At 41.9% G+C, this 18,972-nt stretch overlaps 1 protein-coding gene across 4 annotated transcripts in view; it reads right to left on the bottom strand.

Annotated features, from left to right (window-relative positions):
* Positions 1-18,972, bottom strand: part of tesk2 (testis associated actin remodelling kinase 2) — a 143,720-nt gene that overhangs the window by 39,954 nt on the left and 84,794 nt on the right. For all 4 annotated transcript variants that reach the window (XM_068037036.1, XM_068037037.1, XM_068037038.1 and 1 more), the window contains one exon: positions 6,163-6,309. In XM_068037036.1, the coding sequence (XP_067893137.1) occupies positions 6,163-6,309 (147 nt within the window). The remainder of the gene's footprint in view (positions 1-6,162; positions 6,310-18,972) is intronic.

Genomic DNA, 18,972 nt, shown 5'->3' with positions numbered 1-18,972 from the left:
AGAATACTCATGGACAAAGACGAGAGTGGTCCTAAAGGAAGAGTGCTAAATTGGGGGAAGGCCAACTATACCAAAATTCGGCAGGAGCTGGGGAATGTAGATTGGGAGCAGCTCTTTGAAGGTAAATCCACATTTGATATGTGGGAGGCTTTTAGAGAGAGGTTGATTAGCGAGCAGGAGAGATATGTTCCCGTGAAAATGAGGGATAGAAATGGCAAGATTCGGGAACCATGGATGACAGGTGAAATTGTGAGACTAGCAAAGAGGAAAAAGGAAGCACACATAAGGTCTAGGAGGCTGAAGAAAGACGAAGCTTTGAAAGAATATCGGGAATGTAGGACCAATCTGAAACGAGGAATTAAGAGGGCTAAAAGGGGTCATGAAATATCTTTAGCAAACAGGGTTAAGGAAAATCCCAAAGCCTTTTATTCATATATAAGGAGCAAGAGGGTAACTAGAGAAAGGATTGGCCCACTCAAGGACAAAGGAGGAAAGTTATGCGTGGAGTCAGAGAAAATGGGTGAGTTCTAAACGAGTACTTTGCATCGGTATTCACCCAGGAGAGGGACATGACGGATGTTGAGGTCAGGGACAGATGTTTTTGATTACTCTAGGTCAAGTCGGCATAAGGAGGGAGGAAGTATTGGGTATTCTAAAAGGCATTAAGGTGGACAAGTCCCCAGGTCCGGATGGGATCTATCCCAGGTTACTGTGGGAAGCGAGAGAGGAAATAGCTGGGGCCTTAACAGATATCTTTGCAGCATCCTTAAACACGGGTGAGGTCCCGGAGGACTGGAGAATTGCTAATGTTGTCCCTCTGTTTAAGAAGGGTAGCAGGGATAATCCAGGTAATTATAGACCGGTGAGCCTGACGTCAGTGGTAGGGAAGCTGCTGGAGAAGATACTGAGGGATAGGATCTATTCCCATTTGGAAGAAAATGGGCTTATCAGTGATAGGCAACATGGTTTTGTGCAGGGAAGGTCATGTCTTACCAACTTAATAGAATTCTTTGAGGAAGTGACAAAGTTGATTGATGAGGGAAGGGCTGTAGATGTCATATACATGGACTTCAGTAAGGCGTTTGATAAGGTTCCCCATGGTAGGCTGATGGAGAAAGTGAAGTCGCATGGGGTCCAGGGTGTACTAGCTAGATGGATAAAGAACTGGCTGGGCAACAGGAGACAGAGAGTAGCAGTGGAAGGGAGTTTCTCAAAATGGAGACGTGTGACCAGTGGTGTTCCACAGGGATCCGTGCTGGGACCACTGTTGTTTGTGATATACATAAATGATTTGGAGGAAAGTATAGGTGGTCTGATTAGCAAGTTTGCAGAGGACACTAAGATTGGTGGAGTAGCAGATAGTGAAGGGGACTGTCAGAGAATACAGCAGAATATAGATAGATTGGAGAGTTGGGCAGAGAAATGGGAGATGGAGTTCAATCAGGGCAAATGCGAGGTGATGCATTTTGGAAGATCCAATTCAAGAGTGAACTATACAGTAAATGGAAAAGTCCTGGGGGAAATTGATGTACAGAGAGATTTGGGTGTTCAGGTCAATTGTTACCTGAAGGTGGCAACGCAGGTCAATAGAGTGGTCAAGAAGGCATATGGCATGCTTTCCTTCATCGGACGGGGTATTGAGTACAAGGGTTGGCAGGTCATGTTACAGTTGTATAAGACTTTGGTTCGGCCACATTTGGAATACTGCGTGCAGTTCTAGTCGCCACATTACCAAAAGGATGTAGATGCTTTCGAGAGGGTGCAGAGGAGGTTCACCAGGATGTTGCCTGGTATGGAGGGCGCTAGCTATTTAGAGAGGTTGAGTAGTTTAGGATTATTTTCATTAGAAAGACAGAGGTTGATGGGGGACCTGATTGAGGTGTACAAAATCATGAGAGGTATAGACAGGGTGGATAGCAAGAAGCTTTTTCCCCCCCAGAGTGGGGGATTCAATTACTGGGGGTCACAAGTTCAAAGTGAGAGGGGAAAAGTTTAGGGGGGATATGCGTGGATAGTTCTTTACGCAGAGGGTGGTGGGTGCCCGGAACGCGTTGCCAGCGGAGGTGGTCGACACGGGCACGATAGCGTCTTTTAAGATGTATCTAGACAGATACATGAATGGGCAGGAAGCAAAGAGATACAGACCCTTAGAAAATAGGCGACATGTTTAGATAGAGGATCTGGATCGGCGCAGGCTTGGAGGGCCGTAGGGCCTGTTCCTGTGCTGTAATTTTCTTTGTTCTCATTCCTCTCAGATGACCTTCTCCAAAAGGTAAGCCATCAAACTAAAACTTCAAAAGTACTGCACTAGGTCATAATCTTCAAAGTGCCCCTGGATTAAAGTATGTGGAGGCTTTGAAATACTCCACATTAAATGCAAATCATAATTCAAATTTTGGTTCCCTCAGTTGTTCCTCCTTCTTATCTACAGGATAATCGCCTGCAGATGAAGGGTGGAATTTTCAAAGTGGTACCTTGTGGGTTGACTAGTTGTGCAATAGTGAGGAGAGTGTGACTGCCCTTGACATCAACACAGCATTTGACCGACTATGGCAACAAGGAGCCCCAGCAAATCTGGAGACAATAGGAATCAAGCGAAAAACTCTCCGCTGGTTGGAGTCATAGTTAGTACAAAGGAAGATGGTTGTGGTAGGTCAATCATCTCAGTCCTTGGACAATCACTGCAAGAGTTCCTCAGGGTAGTGTCCTAGGCCTAACCATCTTCAGCTGCTTCATCAATGACCTTCCCTCCATCATAAGGTCCGAATTGGGGCTGTTCACTGATGACTGCACAATGTTCATCACCATTCGCAACTCCTCAGATACTGAAGCAGTCGGTGTCTAGATGCAGCAAGACCTGCACAACATCCAGACTTGGGCTGATAAGTGGCAAATAACATTCTCACCACACAAGTGCCAGGCAATGACCATCTCAAACAAGAAAGAATCTAACTATCGCGCATTGATGTCCAATTACATTACCATCACTGAATCTCCCACTAACATCATCCTGGGGGTCAACACTGACCAGAAATTGAACTGGACCAGGCACATAAATACTGTGGTTGCAAGTGCAGGTCAGAGGCTGGGAATTCTGTGGCAAGTCGTTCACCTCCTGACTCCCCAATGCCTGTCCACCAACTACAAAGCACAGGTCAGGAGTGTGATGGAATACTCTCCACTTGCCTGGATGGGTGCAGTTCCAAGAAAACTCAAGCTCGACACCATCCAAGACAAAGCAGCCCGCTTGACTGGCACCCCATTTACCACCTTCACCACCGATGCACAGTGGCAGCAGTGTGTATGATTAGCAAGATGCGCTGCAGCAACTCACCAAGGCTCCTTCGACAGCACCTTCCAAACCCACAACCTCTGCTGCCTGGAAGGACAGGGGCCGTAGATGCATGAGAACACCACCGCCTGCAAGTTCCCCTCCAAGTCACACACCATCCTGACTTGGAACTATATCGCCGTTGCTTCACTGTCGCTGGGTCAAATCCTGGAACTCCCTTGCTAACAGCACTGTTGGTGGACTGACACTCCAAGGACTGCAGCAGTTCAAGAAGACAGCTCACCACCATCTTCTCAAGGGCAATTAGGGATAGGCAAAAAATGCTGGCCTTGCCAGCGATGCCCGCATCCCAAGAAAGAATAAAATAGTTGTCTACTCCTTTAAGTAGCATGTTTTATTAAAATCAACTACAGCGAAAATGGATTTATTTAGAGAATCATATCCTTCATCCAGACATGCTCCTATGGTTCAACCAATCTTGTTTCAGAAAACCTGACTACTTTTCCTCGAGGAAGGTAGTAATTTTCATAGTAATTTTATGAAGGGAGGTGGGAGTACACGTAAGCAGTTTTGACTTTAATAATGATTTGGCACCAAGCAATTTTGATAGATACACTGCACCAGTGTCAGAGTCCTCAGATATTCACAATTAGGAGTGGCTGAATGCACCAAGATCAGCATTCCTGATTGGAGTTTACCCTTACATTACAAACTGATCTGATGCTCCTTCAATGTGCATTTGGAGCACCAAAGACAAAACATAGGATTACGTAGGATATACAGCACAGAAACAGGTCATTCGGCTCAACCAGTCCATGCTGGCGTTTATGCTCCACACGAGCTTCCTCCTACCTTTCCTCATTGAAACCAATCATCATAACCCTCTATTCCTTTCTCCCCTTTATACTTGTCTAACTTCCCTTTAAATGCATCTATACTATTTGCTTCAACCGCTCCCTGTAGCAGCGAGTTCCACATTCTCACCTCCCTTTGGGAAAAGTTTCTTCTAAATTTCCTATTAGATTTCTTGGTGACTATCTTCTATTGATGGCCTCTAGTTATGCTCTTCCCCAAAAGTGCAAACATTCTCCCTGTATCCACTCTACCAAAACCTTTTAAAATTTTAAAGACCTCTACTAGGTCACACCTCAGCCTTCTTTTTTCAAGAGAAAAGAGACCCAGCCTGTTCATCCTTTCCTGATATGTATACCCACGCATTTCTGGTATTGTCCTTGTAAATCTTCTCTGCACCTTCTCCAGTGCCTCTATATCCTTTTTATAATATGGCAACCAGAACTGCACACAATACTCTAAGTGTGGTCTAACCAAGGTTCAATATAACCTCCCTACTTTTCAATGCAATCCCTCTAAAAATAAAGCCTAGTGCTCGATTTGCATTTTTATGGCCCTGCTCACCTGTGGCGCAACTTTTAGTGATTGGTGCACTTCTACACCAAGATCCCTTTGTTCCTCTGCCCAACCTATTACTTCTAAGTAATAAGTGACCTCCCTATTTTTCCTACCAAAATATACTACCTCACGGTTATCAGCTGAACTTCATTTGCCAATTATTTTTCCATTCGGCAAGTTTATTAATGTCCACCTGTAAATTGTTGCAGTTTTTCTCAGTATTGACTGTACACCAATTTGGCATCATCCACAAATTTAGAAATTGCGCTTTTGATTCCAAAGTCCAAATCGTTAACGTAAATTGTGAACAACAGTGGTCCCAGCACCGTTCTTTGTGGGAGACCACTTCCCACCTTCTGCCACTCTGAATAACTACCCGTTACTCCGACTGTCTGCTTTCTGCCTTGAAGCAAGCTAGCAATCCATTCTGCCACTTGTTCCAACTACGCATTCTCTGAACTTATTCAGTAGTCCATTATGGGGCACCTTATCAAAGGCCTTTTGAAAATGCAGATAAACTATATCTACTGCATTAGCATTGAGTACTTTCTCTGTTGGAAACATAGAAAGTAGCAGTGTTTATATCCTGGTGAGTTGAGCTTTATGCATCATTTAAGAATAAATATTACATTTGATATTATTTAATTTGGCAGATGCTGTTAACTTTGTTCCAACTGAAGTGGTGCTCACTTGGATTGATGCAGGCAATATATTGCATAGCTTACAGGATTGCCAATCCAGTTGTAGCAGATCTAAAATAACTCAGTGGGGCACACTGTTCACTAATGAAATTCTCACTGCCTTTTGTTTTACGTCTCTCTTTGAAATAACTGCTTACAACTACATGGTTGTCAATAGGTGAACAGAGAAATACTTTAATAAGTAATAAAACTGAGCCACATTAACGTTGTTTATGTCGTATTTTATGCAGGTCCTGAAGAAAATAACATTCCATTTTCATAATGAAGGCTCATCAATCAAACACCTCAATCCTCAGGAAGCTGAAAATGAAGGAAAAATAAAACAGACCTGCTTGAAAAGAAATACATTCACAAAGCTGTAAAGGACAATCTAAACTCCTCTGAAGGAGAAACCAGAGGCCTTGCCCAATTCTTCCAGAGAGGCAATGTGGGAGAACACTACTTTTTAGCTGGAGAAAACTTAGTTTTTCAATAATGCCTAGAGTTTCATACAATGTTGGAGTACACCATCATATGCAGTACCACCTATCTGCAACTTCATGATGATACTTGTGTACACACAAATGCCAGGCACATATTCCCCTAGATCAAGCAAGACTTGACTCGTGCGCTCCATGTTTAGCAAAAGTGTATTTGTCTATAAAGTGATTCTGCTCCATTAGTTTGTAAATAAATCTATCTTCCCAAGTGACAGTATTTAAATAACGACCCAAGGAATAAATAGCATTTATTTTTGATTTCTCGCTCTATATACTGTACCTTAGACGTCAAGTCCCGATGAAAGACGCCTTTTGAGTGCAGATAGCTGAGTCCACAGGCAAGGTCATACGCTATTTTGACCCGGACACACCAGGATAGATGAACGCTGCTGTCCAACAACTGTTCGAGGTTCCCTCTATTAATGTACTAAAAAGAAAGCACACCGAATAGGAAATTACTAACTTAAGTGGTTTCATGCAGTGCTCGCTTCTCATTTATAAATATTCAAGACCCTGGTCTAAAATACTACTACACTGATCACTATTTACAAAGAACTAGACTTAACAACTAAAAAATCTTCTCAGCTAGTATAATTCATTCTGCAAATAATTCTGAGCAACCTACTGCCAAATTTATTCCTTTGATCAGTTAGTAAAAGGTGTACTAGAGCATTATGGGACAACTCATTTAGTTTTGTGCAACTTTTCAGGCAAACCAACACTCCTGGTGCATCCCAAAAACATCTCGGCTGAGATCAGGATCTTGTCTTGCAAGTTCAAAGCCATATCCTGTCATTCAATGGTAGATAATATTTCTGCAGAACGGCTCTGAGCAATTTTAAGTCAGTTTGTAGAGCTAGGAATATGATGAATGTGATGAAAAGCTGAGGGCCCAGTACAGGAATAAATTGGTTGAAATAAGAAAATATATTTGTGCATGCCAGGTGATAGAAAGATGTGACCTCTGATGGAAAGAAATCTTATAATATTGACTGTCATACACCAGTCCAAGTCTGTTATTTCGCAATTTCTTTTTCACTATATACATAAATGACCTGAAAGACAAGAATGTGCGTATGTACTCATACTATAAAATAGCTGTTTTTACCCACTCTGTGCTATGTTTCCCAATTAGACATGAACCCTCTCCCATTCTTAATTCAGAAAGCTGCATCAGTTCCTAACCTTTCCAAGGAGATTTATTTTACTGGAATTAGATTATTGGCATGGCTGGGCAGTGGCCTCAATATCCAAGATCAGCTAAAAGTCGTCTAAGACAGAATAAATTAAAATATGAATTATCTGAGAACAAAAACTGAGACGCCTGGTAGTGGAGATACTGGAAAGTATTGCAGAAACATACAAGTATATTAAGGGCAAGAGGATAACCAGAGAAAGAATAGGGCCCATTAGAGACTAAAGTGGCAATGTGTGTGTGGAGCCAGAGGACATAGGTGAGGTTTTAAAATGATTACTTTTCACTAGAGAGAAGGACGATGTAGGAGTAGAGATCAGGGAGGGGGATTGAGATATATTTGAACATATTAGCATTGAAAGGGAGGAAGTATTAGCTGTTTTAGTGGGCTTAAAAGTGGATAAATCCCCAGGCCCAGATGAGATGTATCCCAGGCTGTTATGTGAGGCAAGGGAATATATTGCAGGGGCTCTGACACAAATTTTCAAATTCTCTCTGGCCACAGGAGAGGTACCAGAGGATTGGAGGACAGCGAATGTGGTACCATTATTCAAGAAGGGTAGCAGGGATAAACCAGGTAATTACAGGCCGGTGAGTCTAACAATATAGATGGGCCTGTAAAATGGGGCGGAGCTGTGGCAAATGGAATTTAATCCTGAGAAGTGTGAGGTGATACATTTTGGGAGGACTAACAAGGCAAGGGAATATACAATAGATGAGAGGACCCTAGGAAGTACACAGGGTCAGAAAGACCTTGGTGTACTTGTCCATAGATCATTGAAGGCAGCAGCACAGGTAGATAAGGTGGTTAGGAAAGCATATGGGATACGTGCCTTTATTAGCCGAGGCACAGAATATAAGAGCAGGGAGGTTATGATGGAGCTGTACAAAACGCTTGTTAAGCCACAGCTGGAGTACTGTGTACAGTTCTGGGTACCACACTATAGGAAGGATGTGATTGCACTGGAGAGGTGCAGAGGAAATTCACCAGGATATTGTCTGGGCTGGAGCATTTCAGCTATCAAGAGAGACTGAAAAGGCTAGGGCTGTTTTCCTTAGAGCAGAGAAGGCTGAGGAGAGATATGATTGAGGTATACAAAATTATGAGGGGCATTGTTAGCTTAGATAGGAAGACATTTTTCTCTTAGTGGAGGGGTCAATAACCAGGGGGCATAGATTTAAAGGTAAGGTGCAGGAGGTTTAAGAGTGGATTTAAGGAAAAAAAAATTCACCCAGAGGGTGGTTGGAATCGGGAACGCACTGCCTGAAGAGGTGGCAGTGGCAAGAACCCTCACAACATTTAAGAAGTATTTAGATGAGCACTTGAAACGCCACAGCATACAAGGCTACGGGCCAGGTGCTGGAAAATGGGATTAGAATAGATAGGTGCTTGATGGCCAGCACAGACACGATAGGCCGAAGGGCCTGTTTCTGTGCTGTATAACTCTATGACTCCATAGGGTGCCACATAATAGGCTTGCCAGCAAAGCTGAAGCCCATGGAATAAAAGGAACAGTGGCAGCATGGATAAAAGGTTCGCTGAGTCACAGGGAACAGTGTAGTGATAAAAGGTTGTTTTTCAGACTGGTATACAGTGGGGTTTCCCAGGGATCGGTATTAGGACTGCTGCTTTGCTTTATCTATATTAATGACCAAGACTTGGGTGTACAGGGCATAACTTCAAAACGTGCAGATGACACAAAACTTGGAAGTATTGTGAACTGAGAGGAGGATAGTGATAGACTTCAAGAGGACATAGACAGGCTGGTAGAACGTGCAGACACATGGCAGATGAAATCTAATGCAGAGAAGTGTGAAGTGATATACCTTGGTAGGAAGAATGAGGACAGACAATATAAACTAAATGGTATGATTCTAAAGGGGGCAGAGGAACAGTGAGACCTGGGGTATATGTGCACAAATCATTAAAGGCGGCACAGCAGGTTGAAAATGCAGTTAAAAATGGGTTTTAAAAATACAGGCATACAATACAAAAGTAAGGAAGTTATGAAGAACATTTAGAAAGCAGTGTTCGAGCCTCAAGTGGAGTCTTGCACTGCACTTTAAGGATATGAAGGCTGTAGAGAGGTTGTAGAAAAGACTTACGAGAATGCTTCCAGCACTGAGGAACTTCAGTGACCTGGATAGATTAGAGAAGCTGGGGTTGTTCTCCTTAGAGAAGAGAAGGTTGAGAGGAGACTTGAAAGAAGTGTTCAAAATCATAAGAACACCAGACCAAGTAGACAGAGGAAAATTGTTCTCACTGGCAGAAGGGTCGCAAACCAGAAGACGCCGATTTAAGGAGATTGATAAAAGAACCAAAGGACCGTGAGGAAAAACATTTGTTACGCAGCAGGTGGTTAGGATCTGGAATGCACTGCCTGAGGGGGTGGTGGAGGCAGATTCAATCATAGCTTTCAAAAGGAAATTGGATAAACACAAGATAAATAATTTACAGGGCTACAGGAAAAGGGCAGGGGAGTGGGACTAGCTAAATTGCTCTTGCAGAGAGCCAGCATGGACTCGATGGGCTGAATGACCTTCTGTGTTGTAACCATTCTACGAATCCGTAATCCTCCATGTTGAACACCACTTTGAAGAGGCACTGAGGGTAGCAAGGGCACCAAATGTACTCTGGGTGGAGGTCTTCTAATGTCCTAGCACCACTACTGATAGAGGTGGCCGTCCTGAAGGTCATGTCTGCTAGACTGGGCTTGCGGCAGGTGACGAGAGAACCAACACAAGGGAGAAACTTACTTGGCCATGTATTGGAGTGACCACCACACAGTCCTTGTGTAAACCAAGTCCCATCTTCACAATGAGGACACCCTCCATCGTCCTGTACGGTTGCTACCGTTGTGCTAAACTATATAGGTGCAGATCAGATCTAGCAGCTCAAAACTGGCATCCATGAGTCACGATGGGCCATCAGCAGATGCAGAATTGTACGCCAGCACAATCTGCAACCCCATGGGCCTGCACATCCCTTACTCTAACATTACGATCAAGGCAAGGGACCAACCCTGGTTCAACAAGGAGTATGGAAGAACACATCAAGAGCATATCTAAAAAACGAGGTACAAACCTAGTGAATCTACAACACAGGACTACAAAGATGCTAAACAGTGGAAGCAGCATGCTACTGACAGAGCAAAGCGATCACAACCAATGGATCAAATCAAAGCTTTGCAGTCTTGCTACATCCAGTCGTGAATGGTGGTGGACAATTGAACAACTAACGAGGAGGAAGTTCCACAAATATCCCCATCCTCAATGATGGCAGAGCCTAGCAAATCAGTGCATTTGCAATCATCTTCAGCCAGAAGTGCCTAGTGAATGATCCATTTGGACCTCCTCCTGAGGTCCCAACCACCACCACATGATATTAAGAACCTACTGAGAACCAGCTGAGCGCTCTGGACACAGCGAAGGTTCTGAGCCCCAACAACACCCCAGCTATAGTGCTGAAAACTTCTGCTCCAGACTGGCTGCGTCCCTAGCCAAGCTGTTCCAGTACAGTTGCAACATTGGCATCTACTCGTCAATGTGGGAACTTGCCCAGCTTGTGTCTTGTCCACTAAAATCAGGACAAATCCAATCTTTCAATAACTGCCTCATCAGTCTACTCTCAGAAAAGTGATGGAAGGTGGCATCGACAGTGCTTTCAAGCGACATTTGCTCAACATTAACCTGGTCACCGATGTTCAGTTTGGGTTCCGCCAGAACTACTGGGCTCCAGACCTCATTACAGCATTGGTCCAAACATGAACACGTAAGAAACAGAAGCAGGGACGGACCATTTGGGTGCCTCCAACAAACACGGCCCCTCCACCCACATCCTGAGTCTGCTCTGCCATTCAACACCATCATGGCTGATATTCTACCTCAACTCCACTTTCACAAACTTGGACAAAAGAACTGAATTCCAGAGATGAGGCGAGAGTGACTGCCCTTGACATCAAGGCAACATTTGACTGAGTGTGGCATCAAGGAGCCCTAGTAAAATTGAAGTAAATGAGAACCAGGGGGAAAACTCTCCCTCCAATGGCTGGAATCACACCTAGCCCAAAGGAAGATGACTGTAGTTGTTGCAGGCCAATCACCTCAGCCACAGGACATCACTGCAGGAGTTCCCTGGGCAGTGTCCTAGACCCAACCTTCTTCAGCTATTTCATCATGGACCCTCCCTCTATCATTAGGTCAGAAGTGGGAATGTTTGCTGATGATTGCACAGTATTCAGTACCATTTGTAACTCCTCAGATAATGAAGCAGTCTGTGCCTATACGTAGCAAAAGCTGGACAAAATTCAGGCTTGGACTGATAAAGTAACAATGGTGTCACACAAGTGCCAGGCAAAGACCATCTCCAACAAGAGAGAATCTAACCATCTCCCCAAGACATTCTGTGAGTCACCATTTACCTGAAACTTAACTGGATGTGCCATATTAAATACTGTGAAACAAGAGCTGGGAATTCTGCAGCAAGGAACTCACCTACTGACCCCCCAAAGCCTGTCCACCATCAACAAGACACAAGTCAGGAGTGTGATGGAATACCCCCCACTTTCCTGCTTGGGTGCAGCTCCAACACTCAAGAAGCTTGACATCATCCAGGACAAAGCACCCACTTGATCGGCACCCCATCCACTACCTTAACAATCACTCCCTCCACCACTGACGCACAGTGGCAGCAATGTACCAAGGCTCCTTCAACAGCAGCTTCCAAACCCACATCCTCTACCACCTAGAAGAACAAGGGCAGCAGGCAGATGGAAACTCCCTGCATGTTGCCCTCCAAGCTGCATACCATCCTGACCTGGAACCATATCACCGTTCCTTCACTGTCACTGGGTCAAATCCTGAAACTCCCTCCCTAACAGCACCGAGAGTCTACTTACACCACATGAACTACAGTGGTTCACCAAGGCAGCTCACCCACCATATTCAAGGGTAATTCGAGATGGGCCTTGCCAGTTATGCTCACATTCCATAAACGAATAAATTTTAAAAATTCCAATACTGGTGTGTGTGAAGAACAATTTCCTGATATCAGTTCTAAATTTCCCTTTTATGAAGTTAAAACTTCTTTTCCTACTTCCACAATTTAAAGTAGCATTTCAGATTTTCCTTATCCTTTCACTTTGTAACATACCTCAGTAAATACAGCTTTGCTGGAGTAGCCCACATGTGACAACAAAAAATAAATCACTTCTCCAATGCCTCCCTACAAGACTGAAAAGCCCAAATCTTTCTTAGCAATAGCCTCATGGGCTTTTCACTGAACTGCTTCCAGCACTTCAATATTTCCCTTGTTTCTCAATGACTAGAAATGGATACAGCATTCAAGGTGAGGTCTAGTCAGACCCCGGTATATTTGATCACTACTTTCTCTGACATATTCTACTGATTTGGCTTTTGTAGTTCAACGTTCTGTTGGCTTGATCAATTGCTACAGAATGAAAGTAGCGCAATTTTTAAACTATCATTTAATCCTAAACTGCTCTGGCAAGTTCAAGAACTTAGGTAGCCACAGGTTGATTGCAAGAATGAAATGATACATATCCAAAAGAAATTCCCATCCCCCAAATAAAGTGATGTGTTAGCTGATCAATTTAAAAAAGTGAAGCAGCTAATTACTAAATTAAAACATTAGCTATATGAATAATGAGCCGTCAAGCAGAATGAAGAGTTCCAGACACACCACTTGTTAAATTAAATCCAATCCACAGATGACTGCTGCAACTGCAAAACAATTAGGTGTTTTTTGTCTTACGTTCATTAGCTGGAGAATTAACATTCTGCAAATCAGATACAATATCAGATTATGTCGCTGGCTGAAAAGGGAAACTGAATACATTGGCTTCAAGAAGATACTATGAAAATATTAGGTAGCACACTAAATACACATTTACAACCAACAGCAAGATTCCCCCAAGGTAGTGTCTTTGATTTAAACCCAAGTTATCAAAATGAATTAAGGATATAATTCCCCTCCAAAGAATTCATAACAATAACCAATTTAACTCTCCTTTTCCATATCCTAGTACAACTCTCTGAAAGAAGACATTATTTCCTTTTGAACTGGGGTAGAAAAACAATGCACACATATAATCAATATTACACAAGATTGATGTATAAGCTGTAAACAGATTCCTGAAGAGGATCAAAGGACTGACTAGATCTCAGCATATGAAGATCAACATATTACATAATCTGTTACTTATTTTCGTTCAACATTCTCCTCATGCTGCAGAACTCAGGACTAAAACGGACATACGTGTTTAAACTGAAAGATTCTTGAAGTCAACTGAGAAAAAATCTTAAGGTTCTGCTGATGTGGAGCAAGTGGCCAGAAATGAAAAATGGAATCCTCAATACCTTGGACTATTGGTCTGCTTGAAGACTCAAAGTCCTCAGCCAAGCAAGACAGTAGACATTAGCAATGACGGAGATGTATACAATTTTTTGCGACAAAAATTAAATCGCCTCTCCACCAGGCTGAAGAGTCCAAGCTTCTCCAATATTTGGGCGGGGGGGAATGCATAGAGACTTGAACAGCAATGTTCAAAGACTAAATCTAGGATATCCTTTGGTAGAACAGCTCTGCCTGGTATATTTGCCAGCAATCTATCCTCATCTGTATTCAAACACATAAAGCTCTATTACCCTATTAGTTTAGCCATTTCAATTTAGCTTGGGTACAGTATTTTCCCACACTTTGCTACTTGGCCTGGAAGCAAGATCAGCCTACAATCCTGTAGAAAATGTTCTCCTGCAGGTGTCAACTTCTAGTGAAAAAGATGATACTGTTGCAAGTGCACCAAACAAACAGATAAACTGAACACAATGCTAAATAACTGGCATTATATTCATTTGCAAAGCTCTGGTGAATAATTCTAAACTACTGGACAAATCAAAATAATTTTCTATCAAGAGAAAAAGTGTTTAGCTCGAGCAGATAGTTCAACAGTGATAAATTTCTATGTGCCACCATCAAAACAGGCGCATTATTAAAAGGGAGAAATACAAGGGTGAGAGAGATTATATAGAGACCATTCACCTTCAAGCATTAAAACATGCAAAACAGCCTATGTAAGGAAACTGCTCAAAACCTTCTGTGATACTTCCTTATTGGTCCGCAAATAAAAGGGAACATAACTCAGTTGCTTATTTTTCAAGTGGAGTTGCAAGTTTTTTTTATTACTACATGCATTCTGCTGGCCAGTTCTTAGCCAGAGGCATCTAAATCCTTGGTGCAATAGATTGTGGCTCAAAAACGCCTCTGAAATAAGTCTGGCCTGGCAGTTCATTCCATCTGGGTGCACCCTTTCCTCTAATCCAACTGTAAGGAAACCCAAATGCATAAAAGTGCATATAAAAAAAAAAATTTCCACAGGAAAAGTAGTAGCGAGTGGCCCATACTGATAATAGGAGAAAACAGGTCTTGCGTTAGCTTTCATATGGAAAGCAATATTTGCAAATAATTCCTTTGGTCATAAAGCAAAATACTGCAGATGCTATAAATCTGAAATAAAAACAAAAGTACTGGAAATACTCAGTAGGTCTGGCAGCATCTGTGGAGAGAGCAGAGTTGATGTTTCAGGTCAGTGACCTTTCATCAGAATTCCTTTGGCCACATTTCTTCTCCTGCTCAGAATATGAACTTTTTGAAATATGAGGATCATAAGAGCAGTCAGAATGAGTAATTTTAATTAAATTATGACATACAGAAGTTTATGATAAAATTTATGCTCCCCTAATCACAAGGCAGTGTGAAGTGATATGCAACTAGTTACTATTGCCTCAATCTCTATCTTAACACAGCAGTAGTTACAATGGTAGTTATATAGGATCTTAAAGCACTTTACAAAATAATTCTTGCAACTGCAATAGGTTTATAGACTGCCAACAAATCTCTAGTGGCAACTAAAAAGTAAACATTATAATCTCAATTATACAAACCATGAGCAACAAAGGAAATGAAAATAATTTCAGTTTCCACAACAATTACTGAGGTTTTATTTATACTCTAGATATTTTGGATATTAACTATGTATTTGGAATTAGAAACAAGAAGAACTGCATTCATATAGCAACCTTTGCAACCTCGAGAGACCCTAAAGCACTTTACAGCCAATGAAGTACCTTTGAAGCGTACTAACTGTTGTAATGTGGGAAATGCATCTGCTGATTTGCGCACAGCAAGTTCTCACAAACAGCAGTGAAATAAATGGTCAGATTACCTGTTTTGGCTGTTGGTTGAGGGATAAATTTTAGCCAGGGCACCAGGAAAACTCCCTTGCTCTTCAAATAGTGTCATGGGATTTTTTGCATCCTCCAGAGACGGCCCCAGTTTAACCTTTCATCTGAAAGGCAGCAGCTGCAACAGTGCAGCACTTCCTCAGAGCTGTATTGAGACGTCACCCAAAATTATGCACTGAAATCCTTGAGAGGAGCTTGAATCCACTACCCAACTCAGACAAGAATATGGACAGAGTCACAGCTGACACTGTAACACAAGTATATATATATATGCTTAAGTTTGTACCTTAAAATCCAGCTGTACAGCAGTGTATGATGGCAGTGGAGGCATCATGTGTTGGCCAACTGCAATCGTGGACTGACACTGGTCTAAAATCACAGATTCTGTACTGGTATCACTCTAATACAAGGTATTTAAATTACATCAGTACTAAGATTAGATGATTTGTTTTTACATTAACCTTAAATTTGAGAGATATATTTGCAGCATAATCACAATCATTAATTCTGTTACCATGTGGCAGAAATCCCAATTAACCCCCCGAATCAACATGTTCAAAAATGGCTCAGGGGAGGGAACATGCTGGCAAACCGGCATGCCAGCCAGTGGCAGGAAATTGCAGGCCCATCTGCCTCCTGTCACACCTATGCAGTCATTTGAAAATTCAGCCCGTGGAGCTTAATCCCAAAGCACCAGTAAATAAAAAAGGGACATTTTACGATGTTAAAGGTGTTATGTAAATGCAAGATGTCATTGCAAAAATCTCAGAGTACATTTAAAGTAAAATTTATTAATTGGATCAGCGGCCTTGACATTATTCCCTGCATAGACAATGCTATAATTATAAAACATTGTATTCTCAGACTCACTATTAGCAATGCCACAAAAGATGCGCTAACATATCTGTTCTGAACAAACTTTGTTACATTCCACTACATTTCAACATAAATCCATATAATATTAACGTTGAAAGAGTTGCCTCTTAAAATAGTAGAAAATTTATAGAACCTATTCTGGCAGCTCAGGAAGGAAGAATTCCTACTTCACAGAATCACAGAATTGTTACAGCTCTTCAGCCTGTCATGTCTGCGCTGGCTCTCAAAGAGCGATTTACCTAGTGCCACTCCTCAGCCTTGCATATTCTTCCCTTTCAGGTAACAATCCAATTCCCTCTGGAATGCGTCGATTGAACCTGCCGCCACCACACTCTCAGGCAGTGCATTCCAGATACTAATCACTCGTTGTGTAAAAGTTTTTCCTCATGTCGCTATTGCTTCTATTGCCAATTACCTTAAATCTGTGCCCTCTTGCTCTTGATCTCTCTGCCAATGGGAAGGTTTTTCCTATCTACCCAATCCAGACCCCTCAGGATTTTGAATACTTCTATCAAATCTCCTCTCCAAAGAAAAGAGTCCCAATTATTCCAATCTATCCACGTAACAGAAGCCATCACCAGATTCAAACCAGTTGGAACGGAGAGATGGTACGTTACAAATAATTTAAACAGTTCTTAAACAGCCTTAATAAAGTTCAGCATGAAATAGTGAGGATCAAAGCTCACTGCTATTTATTTCAATGAAACATGGCCTTTACTTTGCAAGTTTCCAAATGCAGTTGTGTGAGACTGACTTGAACAGAGATACTTTAAAGAATCCTAAATCTCATTGAATTTACAGCCATCATTTTTGAATGGGTTAGCTGTTTATAAGTAGTCAGCAGGAACAGAAGCTGGCAAAGTCACTGGAAAAAGACATCTGCACACACAAGCAATGGTTTGCTAATCGATTAGCAAAAAATTCTGTTATACCTTTATTCCAATTTTGTGTTTTGTCCTACAGTACACTAATGAAGGGACAATTTGGTGAACATGTATTTGTACCAGAATTCATGTCAGCCACACACAACACACCATTACCAGCCAGTGCCTAAATGTGTTGACATTAAACCATTGTATGGTTAGTGTCATGGAACTGTATTTTTATTCTCCTCTGTTTGAAACAGCGTACCTTTAAGACTCTGTTGAAAACAGTGTACCTTTAAGACAGAGAGAGAAGTTTTAGACTTCTGAGAACAATGTGCCATAGCTGCACTTGTTACCTAGGCAACATGATATAATGTTTCAATTTGACTTTGTAAAATTCAGCTAAAACCAGTTTTGAGAGACACTAGCCAAGCGTGCTTACTGGAGGAAAGAGCTGTCTATTTTTCTCATCAGAAAATTCTATTATGAGTTACAGGCCATGTTAATTGCCTAAGGGGGAAAAAACCCTTTGAAAAAACCATTTGTACTGCTGGAGGTAGCGAAATTCTTTTCCTTTACTTCCAATCTAAGAGTCTTTGCTTCAAGAATGACTCTCTCTTGACTGATTGTGCTTGCTAGAATTTTCAGTAAAGTTTTTACGAAAAGACTGCCGATTTTTTAAAATTCAAGTAGACCTACTGCTATGCTCATTGACTACATGATGCCTGCTGCAGTCGAATGCCTATTTAAGAAAAGTCTGTTTCATCAAATCCGCGTGGAGACTTCGAGTGGCATTTGATTATTTCTACACTAGGAAATCTCACCCATCAGGAACGTAACCCACAAATACTAACAACCCAGTTATTTATTTATTCTTTATTAACAGCTAATTTTTAAAATATAATTTTTAAAAGAAACCGTTAACCATTGATTTTTGAGTATATGTTTGTGAATGGGGGAAGTTAGGTTAAAAGAAGTTACAAGGTCTTTAGATATAGGTTTATCTTAATAGTGTTTAAGATTGCATTTTTAATAAATGGTTAATTTGCTGTTGTCTAAAGATACCTGGTTTGGTCTGTTTTATTCTGCGGCATTACTAGACTGTTTAATTTGGCTGTTTTCCAGTTGGGTGGGAAAACTAATAATATGCTGCAACCTGTAGAGTGATGGGACTGAATTGACAGTGCACTGCTCCCGCTTCAGTCGTAACATTAGTGTTATGCAGGCTCCCATCTGCCAAGAATGAGGCACATATATTTCGCCACATGGACATTAGATTTTAAAATTGTTACAGGGAATAAATGAAGGCCTATTACAAGGGGTTGCCAAGCCCCTGGTTGGAAAGACATTTTTTTCATACTAGCAGTGATGGAACAAAGGAACCAATCCCTGCCCCAATACACAGAAGAGACCTGGTCAAACCAGTTGGTCATGTGACCACCTGCTGGCCAACTAGAGGAGTTTTAAATTGGAGAAACAGTGTTTGAAGACAGAAAGCTGTTTGCTCCTAGACTGGAAAAGACCTCTCGTGGCTGACTTGCCACCGCCTCTCTCCTGTATGCTCTCATTTCTCTCTCACCAGCTTCGGAAACCATTGAAGACATATGAACCCCAAGAGAGAAAAGTCTCCTGCAGTGAACAAGGTTTAAGAATAGGACTGGTCCCCAACGAAAAGCAAGATCCACCTACAAGCAAGGACTACAGCGAACTCAAAGCACAATAACAAAATCCCCTCTTCAGAGATTGCCTCAAACCTCGGTTTTATTTTTTCTTCTGCTCTTTTCTGTCTCTATTTGCATATGCGTATCGCGTATGCATGCTAGTTGGGCATTGCATGTATCCGTAGGCGTTAACCGAACTAAAGTTTAAGTTTAAATAAATTTCACTTTTC

This window comes from Heterodontus francisci, chromosome 8 (assembly GCF_036365525.1).
Source record: "Heterodontus francisci isolate sHetFra1 chromosome 8, sHetFra1.hap1, whole genome shotgun sequence".
Taxonomy (NCBI): Eukaryota; Metazoa; Chordata; class Chondrichthyes; order Heterodontiformes; family Heterodontidae; genus Heterodontus; species Heterodontus francisci.
This window is presented reverse-complemented; position numbering and strand designations above follow the sequence as displayed.